The sequence below is a fragment of the Taudactylus pleione genome, unplaced genomic scaffold (assembly GCF_031769625.1).
Source record: "Taudactylus pleione unplaced genomic scaffold, aTauple2 ptg000218l, whole genome shotgun sequence".
In the NCBI taxonomy this organism is placed as follows: Eukaryota; Metazoa; Chordata; class Amphibia; order Anura; family Myobatrachidae; genus Taudactylus; species Taudactylus pleione.
Genome location: NW_028284620.1, coordinates 2,495,951 through 2,509,073, shown reverse-complemented (window position 1 = coordinate 2,509,073; position 13,123 = coordinate 2,495,951). Strand labels below are relative to the sequence as shown.

Genomic DNA, 13,123 nt, shown 5'->3' with positions numbered 1-13,123 from the left:
CATCAAATTGGGAATATGCACATAAGAGATCTGGGTGACTCAGAATTCGGGCATTTGCTTACATTAGACTTCTATTCACTGTACTGTATTTGTGTTACTAGCACTGTATTTGTGTTACATGTACTGTATCTATGTTACATGTACTGAATTTGTATTACATGTGCTATATTTATGTGACTAGAATTGTATTTGTTACTAGTATTATATTTGTTATATGTACTGTATTTATGTTACTAGTACAACACTTGTGTTACATGTACTGTATTTGAGTTACATGTGCTGTTTTTATGTGACTAAATTGTATTTGTGTTACTAGTAATATATTTGTGTTATATGTACTGTATTTATGTTACTAGTACAAAATTTGTGTTACATGTACTGTATTTGTGTTACATGTATTGTTTTTATGTGACTAAAATTTTATTTGTGTTACATGTATTGTTATTTGTGTTACATATGCTGTATTTGTGTGACTAGAATTGTATTTGTGTTACATGTACTGTATTTAGGTTACTAGTACAACATTTGTGTTACATGTACTGTATTTATGTTACTAGTACGATATTTGTGTTACATGTACTGTATTTATGTTACTAGTACAACATTTGTGTTACATGTACTGTATTTATGTTACTAGTACAACATTTGTGTTACATGTACTGTATTTGTATTACATGTACTGTATTTATGTTACTAGTACGATATTTGTGTTACATATACTGTATTTATGTTACTAGTACAACATTTGTGTTACATGTACTGTATTTGTATTACATGTGCTGTATTTAAATGACTAGAATTGTATTTGCGTTACTAGTAATATATTTGTATTATATGTACTGTTTTTATGTTACTAGTACGTTTGTGTTACATGTACTGTATTTGTGTTACATGTATTGTTATTTGTATTGTATTTGTGTTAAATGTATTGTTATTTGTGTTACGTGTTTTGTATTTGTGTTACATGTATTGTTATTTGTGTTACAATTCTAGTCACATAAATGCAGCACATGTATTTGTGTTGATGTACTGTATTTGTGTTACATGTAATGTATCAGAGTCTATACCTTGGAAGTCATTTATTCTAATTGAGGACCTGGTCTCGTATAGAAGAATTATAAGTGCAGCAGATATGAGTTTCTCACAATGGCACCCCCAGCCTGCTTTCACTCTGCCCAGTACATCTATGCAGCCAGTCACCTCCATTCTTATGCAGTGATTACTATGACAAGTGCATATAGGGCCTGTTTCAGAGTTGCACGCCAATAGCATTGCTGCTGCGTCTTTGGAAGCAGCAATGCTGAAATGATCTAATGCAGCAGGAGGTGTCTGACGATAAAAAGGCGCCCTCTGTCATCCTTGCAGATCTGAGTCACACAGCATTGGATCACCATCGCAACCGCAATCATCGCCCATATCAGTAAGTCTAAGCATATGCAGAATGGGCGACGGAACTCCTCTGCCGGGAACAGGAAATCTGGCCTTGGCACTCTCACAAAACGAAGGCTACATGACTCCGTTTTGGGGAACGGCCCCTGTTGCCGTCCATTAAACGGCCACAGTATGTCAATCAGGCTGCGGTGTCCAGGGCACTGCAAACAGGTCACAGTGGCATCGCAGCACATGCGCACTGCTGCGCAAGCTCAGTCCTCCCACTTGTGGACTTGTATTAAAACCATTAGGTTTGTGTATGAGTCTACATCAGGCCCATAGTGAGCGAGGGTAGAAGTTACCTTCTCCTCGTACTCCTGCTGTCAATCTTTGTGCTCCTTACATAGGGGCGGATTCTGAGTCTAAAGCACCTGCGACCACTTTGAACACCCATGCATCTGCATGTGGAATGTCGTCCCACCCACTGTTTTCTGTCTGCAGGTGCAACCGTCATTATTACTATCTGGACATGCAGCCACTCCATGCTGGGTGCAAATGTCTCGCCTCCATCTGCACACTACTGAAGTCGGCTTACACGCCCACCTCACGCCCATGACAATGCCACATAGTTTTTGATTATCACCCAGAAACACCATTTCATTGAAAGAGTGGCCTGATTAATCCATCTGCATTTATAATCTCTGTACGGCGCCCGCGCTTTTGCCAATTTCAGTATGCTAAAATCCGTCAGATGTATCCGCACCCACTTGCGTCTGACTCAGAGGCAGCCCGCAGCGGGTGCAGGAGAACGTGCCGATATGTGTCTAAGGGGCCTATTCATCATACCTAAAAAATCGGAGGTAATTAGGTTTAGAACTCGCATGGAGTTCTACCTAATTACAGGAGGAATTCATCATTCCTCCTCTCCATAACTATTTCGAAAAGCTATCATTTTTGCGATTACAGCTTTTCGGGAAATAGATAGTTTTCCCTGTATGCTCTACCTTACCGCAGCTGTAATCCGTGCTGTGCATGCGCTGTTACATTTGTAAAACCAGCGCATGCGCAGCAATACCTACAGCTGCAGTAATTTTATGTCCTGCTCACCTCCCCCCAACCCCGCACTTACCTGCCCGCTGCAGCGCCTCTGGCTCCGGTGGCTGTGCTGACACGTGGTCTCCCAGCAGCACACTGTACAGTTTAGAAAAAAAAAAATTTTTTTTTTTCTTTCTAAACTTTATTGTGTTCTGCTGGGAGACCACGTGTCAGCACAGCCACCGGAGCCAGAGGACGGACCAGAGCGCCGGAGGGAGACGCCAGGGGACCTGCACACGCTGACACAGGTAAGTTCTACCTGCTATTCGCCACATCACACTGGCAGATAGTAACTCCATCAAATTCCAAAATTACATAATATTCGAAATTTGATAAATAGCATAATTTCCATATCCCCATACTAATTAACGCAGGGGGACTTAGCAAGGAGATATCAGTGATATCTCCTGTGTTAAGTCTCTTCATGAATACTAAAATAACGTTAATCAAGGAAAATGTCCTTAAAAACGTTATTTTAGTGTTGATGAATAGGCCCCAAAATGAGCTTCCTACCACAAAGACTGGTTGAGAAATGTGGTGAAGAGCAGCTTAGAGATACTGGAAATGGAGAGGGATGGGCTGTGTACCACTGCATAAAGTACTAAAGTCATACACCTCATACATTACCTGATATTGTTATTACGTAATATTGTTATTATGCTAAATATATACAGATCTGATAACAGTGCTGAATACAAAATCCAATTTTTGGCACTATTAATGCATTTACATTTTTATGCATTTACATTGCATTGTAGCTGCAACCTTGAACAAATGTGAGGTTGAGTGCTGCAATATTTCTTCCATCTATGAAACATTCATGAGGCAAATGCTATGATCTCATTATTTCCCCAAGTTGTTCAATTATAAAATGAGTTGCCTTGATGATAAATGGAGCAAAGAAGAATAACTTGGCAAAGCCTACACATAACTTTACACCAAGTGCATAGACAATGTCCGACTGGGCAAGAGTTCAATATCACATTGCAGGCAGCAGAGAAAATGGGAAATATATGCACTTAATTGTACATATACATAAGTATGAATATATACCAAAGTGCCCTGGGCTCTAATACCCTAGTTACGCCATTGCTTGGCACTAAGCTGCCCAGAGACTATAAGGCTACCCTTGAAACCCTCTAATTACGGCTGATGAGAGAGATACTGTTAGTGTCTGAGCTCTGGTGAATACAGTATCACTAAAAAAAGGACAGTATCTGTGCCTATTGCAGCTTATCCAATATTTGTAGCGGAATGGAGAAGAGAAATACATATCTAAAGGATACAAAGCATCTCTCTAGTGCAGCAGGATTAAGAAAACTAAGCTAAGGAGTTTTGTTCTAATCTATCAGCAATAGACCCTACAGATGACACTATAGGAGTACTGATAACCACAGTTTTAATATAGGATATAGGAGCCATAGTCAACTAGCCAATTCAAAGACTTTTACAATTGATCAGATGTAAGGGTCCCAGCGTGCACCAACCTACTGCAGTGTTTATAAGGGACCAATAATACCTAGGTGTTAAGGGTTAATGTTTTTCTCCGTATTATACTTATTTTGTTGTATGGCATGCAGAAGTATATGTATACAAGGTATATTGATATATTCTAGGTTGTGGGGCAGATTGTATTGTACAGATAATTGTTATGTTTCTTAATTGGAATAAAATAACAATTACTTGTGTATGTTGCACCGGTTCACCATTATTGAAAGGACCTGGACGTTAACGAGGAGAGAAGAAAGGTATTTTATTTTAAAAAGTGTAATTATTATATTGCATATATAATACCATCAGGTTACATAATTACATTGATTGGCTTACCAAGCATGCCTAAATAACATAGCTGTGGGTTTTCCCAAGTAGTCCCATCCATACAACCAATACTTGGGTGGAGGCACTGATATGACTAAAGGATTTTCAATATTTATTGGGAGACTATAATTGGGTACACTAAACCACAAGGAAGTTAGTAACCTGGTGTCCCTTTAAAGACAAAAAGGGGGTTACATTTGTATTGTGTCAGCCCGCCACAAATTACCCCGATTCCTAAGTGTGTCCTGCAACACTGACTATGCTCCTACTAACACCCAATGTACAATGATCCTGAGACTGCCTGGCATAAATAACACCCATACAGTGTAATAGCCATGAATTATAGCATGATGTGCCTGCTCTTACTGCAAACTCTCTGCAAACACTAATAAGACAGGATATCACACTTACCTCCAATGGAGATGATGGTATCAAAACACTGGTCCCTAAAAGGGAGATTCAAGTTGTCACAAACCATGACCTCAAGGTTATTATTCCTACCAATTTCCACTAGGGGTTCACAGTAGTCGCAGCCCAAATTGTATGTGTCGTTGTTCACACTGAGATACTTTCCTGTACCACAGCCTGAGAAGACAAAAACACATTTCTTGATGTTTCCTGTTGCAACGTAAATAAAATGTAAGCTTTCAGTTTGTCTCCTAAAATACTAGTCAGTTTATCCTTATTTACGGCTTATTTGGTCCCCCAAAATGGGCCCTCTCTGTATATTTAAATAATCACGTTCCACAAAAGTAAATCTTTATATTTGAATTACTCCACATAAATGAGCCCTCCAGTGTGTTACCCCATACTGTGCAATACGTTCCCTCACTATGTCCTAGTCCTCCACTAGAACTTTCACACTCAGTGGCAGAAGCCATTTTGCACCTCATGGATACTACTAGTTAAGAGTAAATTGATAGGCTGTTTTTTTATTACTAATGGCTAAGCCCAGAAAATGGAAGGTCCCATTGTGGACAGATATAGTTACAGGTAGTGAAAGTATTTTTTTTTTCAGATAGCTATAAATAGTGCCTGCTGTATCCCTGTTACTACAGCACTTCCAGAGGTTTAGATATTTTGGGCCATATTCAATTGCCGGCGAAAAGCCGAGATCGGCGAAAAGTTCTCGCTGGTGACGTCATTTCGCCAGGCGATAACTTTTCCCCATATTCAATTCCAAAGACTTTTCGCCGGTGCGAAAAGTCTGCGCCTTGTAACCAGTGGGAAAGATTCGCCACTGGAAAGGAGGCGGAAAAAAGTGCAGAATTGGGGATTTGGGGTGCCACGTTGCGGGAACACCCCTGCAGCCTTGGTACAGTCCCCCAAAGGTAATCTGCGTAAAAAAAGTGGGAAAAATACTTTAGAACACCCCATAAAAGTACTTTTGTTTTGGGGAACAAACTTAAAAATTAGCGAAATAGACTCCAGGGGGTCCCCCAAGTATGCCCGAGCAGTTTTTTTGATTGCAGGTGCTTGCTGAAGGTGAGTTTTTAAGTTTTTTTAAAACACACTTTAGCGATTTTAACCATGCTTGCACCCATTTTCATGTACCCCAAATTTGCTGGGACTACTTATTTTTGCCAAAAGAGCCTGCAAAATGCTATTCTTCACCACTTGTGCAAATTGAGAGCATTTAAGCACCCCAAATACCTTCATCAGGGCTATTCGGGGGTATCCATAGTGATCCCCTATGTCAGTGCATCTTTTGGGGGGTGTCAGGGTGATTTTCCCAAATCTGACAGGACTGTTCGCTGATTTCAGCTTTGCAATTGAATAGGGCGAATCGTGGTGACGAGCGCGATACTTTTCCGGAGCCAAAACTAGCAATGACGTTGAAAAGTCCGGCATGAATACGGGCCTTAATGTGACAGGAATGTACTGTAATTGTTATCAGATGACATTGGAGCTAGACCACGGTGGTATGGATTAATTGCATTTGTCTTGGGGACTAGGAAAAGAACACAGTCCACCTTCTCTCGGAGTCCCCTGCTGCCTCTGCAAGGCTTAGTACATAGACCCCTAACTCCGTTGAGTCAGGAGAGATAGAGTCTGCACAATGGAGAGAAATATTTGGTAGATAATGGCCAATAATTAGAGATCTTCCTTCTTTGCGTTGGCCCTTTAGCGTGACAACGAGGAGGCTGGAACCTAATCTTCTTGGAGGATCAGTACTAATAGGCTGGATGATCTTACATAGGATTTGTGTACAACATAAAAAGGGGAAAAGGGTTGATAATTCAAGGGGTGATTGTAGCTACCTTTGGAAAATATTTTGTAACATTTCACATACATTATATCCTATAGGGCAGTGGTTCCCAAACTGTGCGCCGTAGCACCCTGGGGTGCCTCGGGACACTTGCAGGGGTGCCTCAGGTTGGTGGTCCAGCACCAAATCAAATTATTTATGGTCAATGTAATGTAAATATGTGGGAAAACAGAAGTGCAAACCTGTCCATCACCACATAACTGAGCCTAAGGATGACAGGTCAGCACAATTTACTTCACTTTACTACTTCACTACATTTTTTTCTGAATTTCTCAATAACAAATGTAAACTTAGGGATGCCGTGAAAACAATGTTGTTACTCTAGGGCGCCGTGATTCAAAAAAGTTTGGAAATCACTGCCATATGGTATTTAAGAACATCAGGGAATTGCGCTGACAGTTTCCCAAGAGAGGGTCCCAGTATTTTCTTAAAAGGCATATCATATGCAAAAAGTATAGGTGTAACCATTTCTAGACCAGAATGTAGCACATTTCTCCAATTTCGAAATATTGAAGCATTATATTAGTTAGGATATTAAAAAAAACATTGCAAGGTGGCTACACTTTTTCCTTCTGTAAATCTTAATTTTCCTTGTTAGCCTGCAAGAAATATCCATTATTCTCCCTGAAGGGTAATGTGGTGTAAGCTGCACATTGTAACACATTATTCTTATCCATTGTCTATTTACATTGTAACACATTATTATTATCCATTGTCTATTTATGTCATTGTTTAGAGAAGGCTGCAATTACTCTGAAGCAGAGTAGCTGGTGCCAGGGAGATGATCTGACAAGTCCCGATTTTCAGGAGAGATAAATTGACATCCAAATGTCTGTCCTATCCTGAGTTGGGTGCAACTTGGCTGGATCTGTCTTTCTGTGAAATAGGGCATTTTGGGGCTAAAACTTGGTGTTAGCAGAGGTTGGCATTTAGCAGATCAAGGAGTCTATGTACGAAGCCTTGGAAAGAGATAAAGTGGATGAAGAAAAAGTACCAACCAATCAGCTCCTGTCATGTTACAGGCTGTTTAAAAACTGACAGGAGCTGATTAGATCGTACTTTGGGGTCTATTTACTAAGCTGTGTTAGGAGATAAAATGAATGGTGATAAGATACCAGCCAATCAACTCCTAACTGCCATTTTTCAAACACAGCCTGTGACATGGCAGTTAGGAGCTGATTGGCTTGTACCTTATCACCATTCACTTTATCTCCGAGTCCTAACACAGCTTAGTAAATAGACCCCTTTATCTCCGCCCACTTTATCACTCTCCAAGGCTTAGTACATAGACCCCAAAACCTCTTCTCTCGATCGGGGATATGTATCTAAGCCTTGAATAGTGATAAAAAGGAGAGTGATACATTACCAACCAATCAGCTCCTATCTGTCACTTTACAAGATGTGTTTGAAAAATGACAGTTTGGAACTAATTGGTAGGTAGTTTATCTCTCTCCACTGTATCTCTCTCCCATAGTCTGTCAGTAGGTACACACTGGGAAGCACTTTGTGGTAAAACTATTTATGATAATAAACTGGTTTGATTTAACAGCATACAGACATGACAGGTATACACATGAATAACAGACATTACTTCACCATCTTCTTCTGGAACATTCCTGTAGCAACGTCAACCAAATACATAACTGCAGACTCACCAGCATGATCCATTCCGTCAGGTACACAGTGCTCTGTTCCTGGACTTCCCACCGAATTTATGATTGCAGCCTGTGGTGAAACACCTTTCTTATCAATTGACCAGTTCAACACAGGTGGCTGCAAGCATAAATTAGGTGGGAAGTCCAGGAACGGAGCATTGTGTACCTGATGGAAGGGGAAATGTTGGAGGGTCTGTAACTGTAACAGCACCACCTGGATAACACACCAACAACACAGCGCCATCTGCTGTCCCGACAGTCTAATCACTCTAAAGCTGGGTACACACTAAACGATGTGTGTACCCAGCGATGTGACACACATCCCGGCTGCCAACGGGCCTACATATCGGGTGGTCCGTAGACACAGGGCGATCTGGTGCCCGACCGCCCAATATGCCGCCGCCCACCCGCATAGCGCTGCATGGGATCGTCAGCCCCGTCGCCTGATCTTAGCTGCACATAAGATCAGGTGATGAGGCTGACGACCCCACGGGAGCGCACACTACACAAGTAGTGCATATACACTACACATATTTTAACAATTTGTCATTCCGATGTGTTGGAATCAGCCAAATCGTTAAAGATATCATGTACTGTGAAGGGGCCTTAACACTTAAGTACAGTACCAGTCTGTTGCAATATCTCAACACTTGGCGGTGACAATGTAATTGCACATAGCCACCCTGACCTGTGGAAGTGTCATGGGCGTGTATCAGAAGCTCTATGCTATTCTGAGCCATACGTATGGGAAGGGAAGCCTGTTTCTGACATATCTCTAGCACCTAGCATGGGCTGGGTCAAGTGCAGGTACTAATGCTGAAGGCAGAAGAGGCCGTTTTAAAATCAATGGGCTACGCGGGTTTCCACTTGCACACTCACGGCTCCTACACATTAGCTGATTTCATTAGCACAAGTTAGTAAATCAGGCTACATTCCCCTTTTATAATATACATTGTTTTATTTTTCTAGATTCCTGCTATGATCTTTTTCTATACGTTCCAACTGTCCTGATTTATATGGACAGTCAACCTCACTTTTGAGGGATTGTGGCGGGAGGCCTGGTCAGGAGTCTCCCGAACATTCTGGGAGACTAGACAACTATGAACTGACATAATGCATGCTTACCTATATCCATAACGAGACTGCCTGGCTTTTGCTCCAACAGAAATTGTCGAACCTTTGGCCACGCTTTACTCTGCACTTCATTGAAGTACGGCGCAGTGCTTTCATACACACTGTGCACATGTTGATTTTCCAGCTGGGCAGCTTCATAGTCCATGCTGGAAGAGAACAATATGTAAGTAGAAGTGTAAAAAGCAAAAAATAACCACAAAATCACAGCTAACAACATTGACAAGAATATTAATCTATAATGTCCAAAAAATCTCCCCCATTATTTGGAAACAAGTAACATCAATAACATTGAATTGGAGAGTATACACACAAACCCAGGCGCTCAATGAGCACTATTTAATTCAGCGCACTGTTAAGTCAGAGAATGTTGGTTCTCGCGACTTAACCTGGGTGTTTAGTAACGAGAACCGGCATTCTCCGACTAAAGTGCCAGGCCCGATGCTGTTAGCGCCGCGCTAAGCCAGAAAACAGCCGCGCGGACGGCACTTTTGTCAGATTTCTTATTGAATCCCGGGAGAATGCGAGAAGAAATTCTTTAGCCCGCCCAAACATTGCGTTGAATTGGATAGCTCCGGGAGCTCCCTCCCAGGGCTATTCAACATCGCATTGAATCGCCTCCAATAATTGTATGTAACCAATGTATATCTCACTAAATTAATTGTCTTGTACGTATTTAAACTTAAAGAATAACCAATAGCAGCTCACTTAATAGAGAGATGTGGGCTGTCTGCATGTAAAAATGGATCGAGAAGAAAAATATATTTTTTACTGGGAACGAGTAGCTTACAGAACATTGGGCGTGATGAGCCTCCTTCAGTGAAATCTCTGCCACCAAAAATCCATTTGCTGCATCTGATATTAACTGATTTGCTAGCGCACAGTGAGATCTAGAAGTCCTCTAGCACAGTTCCAAAAGACAGCCCCAGTGAGATATAAATCCTTTATATAAAGACTAGCGACCTGCCCCGGTTTCGCAGGAGTAGTCTTTTTTAACCGAATTCTTAAAAGATTGCTTTGACATTAGTTGTTTTTTCTCCTGACATCAACACGAAAAGATTTAGTTTTGACGTGACGCGCAAAAACGGCAACGTAAAGTTGTCCATGAGCAAAACGCCACTTAGGTCAACTCCAGCCACGTTAAGTGTCTGTCCCTGTGCTTTATATATTGTCATGCCAAAGCAGCCTCTTACCAGGAATTGGACTTGTTGGAAAATAAAGAATCGTTTTCCACATAAATGAAATAGGAACGGTAAAAAAAGGGAAAAACTTACATTTTGCATCAGTATACATGGCTTACATCAATTTTTCTGGAGAAACCAGATAATACGTATCCAACTCTACATTTTATCAAGTCCATAGTTGTGAAATATCTTTAACGGTCTAGGCAGCGTAAGCCAAAAAGCGCTCGGATGTCTCTGTTTTCATTGCCTTGTTTCACTGAAATAGTCCCTGCTCTGCTTCCTTTTGTCATACATTAATGTTTAATACACCTAAACCTTCCCCGACAAATGCTCTATAGCAGGGGTCTTCAACCTTTAAGACAGTGTGGGTCACATTAAAAAATGAAACGAAGCCCGAGGGCCACTAAGCTATACTGTGGTATTTAAACTCTGCCCCCTCCTCATACAATTATGTCCCATAACTGTCCCCTCCTACAATTTTAATTAGGTCCCAGAACGGCCCCCTCCTCCCACAATTATAATTATGCCCCATAACTGTCCCTCCTCCTCCATTATGTCAGATAGATGCCCCCATCCTCAATTATGTCCCATAAATGCCCCCTCTGCAATGCCCCTTATACAGTGCCCCCAGTAGTGGTCCCCCCTATGCAGTGGCCCCAGTAGTAGTCCCCCCTATGCAGTGCCTCTAGTGCCCCTTATATAGTGCCTCCAGTAGTAGTCCATCCTATGCAGTGCCCCCAGTAGTACCCCTTATGTAATGCCCCCAGTAGTAGTCCCCATTGTGCAATGCCTCGAGTGCCCCTTATATAGTGCCCCCAGTAGTAGTCCACTCCTCCGTCCTCCCGGCCAGCCCTGTACTATTGGTGCCCTGTGCTCTTTCTGGCACAGGGCACCAAAAAAGTCTAGTTACGGCTCTGAAAATGAAAGCCCAAATCTGGCAAACAGGATCAAAGACTGGTCTGGCAAAGCAGTACATTAATCCTTATTGCTTTAGGTCCGTATCACTAGGATAGCTAAGTATGACTAACCTGCCCCAGCAATATTTTTTGATAAAGTGTGGCAAAAAGGGTAACATTTTATTACTATGGCAAGAGGTACTAAAATAAATGTGAATATATATATATATATATATATATATATATATATACCAAAATCGGCCCGGCACTCATGTAGTTAAATGTAACTTGGCCCGGTGCCCCCACAAGGTAAGTAAATAGCAAAACAAGAGGTGCGGCACTCAGGGCTTGGTCAAATAAAAGACTCAGGGCTTCATTCAGAGGCGGCCGTACGGTCTACGACCGCACGGCCGCCTCAATGTTTTTCCAGTGCGCATGCGCACGAGGGAGCCGGCTCCTTCGTGCGCATGCGTGAGACCCGCTACGACCGACAACGCCGGTCGTAGCGGGTCTCTTTCCAAAGGGGGCGAGCTGTCGATGTTGATTGACAGCTCGCCCCGTTTGGAAGGCGGCCCGGGGGGGTGGCTGCCTGCCATTTGGAGGCGGCCCCACTGACATCACTAGTGATGTCAGTGGAGAGCTTCCGGCTCTGACAGAGCCAGAAGCTCTCCGGGGCTTACGACAAGTGAGACCCTACCCTAGGGTCTCGTCGTAAGCCCCGATGGTCGCGATGGTCTATGACCATCGCGACCATCACCCTAGCGGTCGTTAGAGCTGTGGGTGTAAACCCACAGCCTAACGACCGAAACAGAGGCGGCCGGTCAGGATGCAAGCGGCTGCCCAGTTTCTGAGCAACCGCTTGCATCCTCCGACCGCCTCTGAATGAGGGCCTCAGACACGATGCAGTAATATCAACGTTTCAATCCATGTTAGATTGTCATCAGGAAATTTCCTGATGACAATCTAACATGGATTGAAACGTTGATATTACTGCATCGTGTCTGAGTCTTTTGTTTGACCAAGCCCTGATTGCCGCAACTCTTGTTTTGCTATATATATGGCATTAATCCATCCAGCGCACTCCCCTATGGCTACCATTTCAGAATCAAACTTTGAATAATTTATGTCTCCTGGTTTAAAGCTCACCCAAAACCAAAAACTGGCTTTTAAAAGTGGTGTAGTCGCCAATTATATAAGCCATAAAACTCCTAGGAATGATTCTGAGTGACAGAATAGGTACTTGCAGAAAACTGGGAACCCTTGACCGGGGCTGCAAGCTTAAATGTTTTGATCAAAATATGAACTAAAACACCACGCTTTATTATGGGGAGTGCGGAGCCTATATACATATAAACATATAAACTATAATCATATAAACAAAAGTCATTGACCGAGCCCAAACCCCTGGACCTAGAGACATGAAATTCGGGGAGTATATTCCTCTCATGGTGTAAGCACCCACTAATCAGGGATTTTTCAAAATTCGACCCCTTCAGGGGGTAAAAAGTGGTAAAATGGTTCCTCTAAACCGAGGTGATTGGGTGACAAAGCAAGTGCCGTGGGACTGTAAGCTCTTTGTCTGGGTCGAGTGGCAGCTTCAGAGGTGGGGCAGCAGCACATTATTCAAATAGGGGAGCCACGCCAACTGCCAGTGATGTTTGGCAGCATTTGGGGTAACAGTTGGTGTGGCTCCCCTATTTGAAT

At 42.3% G+C, this 13,123-nt stretch overlaps 1 protein-coding gene across 1 annotated transcript in view; it reads right to left on the bottom strand.

Annotated features, from left to right (window-relative positions):
- Positions 1-13,123, bottom strand: part of TRMT9B (tRNA methyltransferase 9B (putative)) — a 46,204-nt gene that overhangs the window by 5,781 nt on the left and 27,300 nt on the right. Inside the window, exons 2-3 of the mRNA XM_088478798.1 lie at positions 9,334-9,488; positions 4,696-4,869 (exon numbers count right to left, since the gene is read on the bottom strand). Coding sequence (XP_088334924.1) covers positions 4,696-4,869; positions 9,334-9,487 — 328 coding nt within the window. The 5' untranslated portion in view covers position 9,488. The remainder of the gene's footprint in view (positions 1-4,695; positions 4,870-9,333; positions 9,489-13,123) is intronic.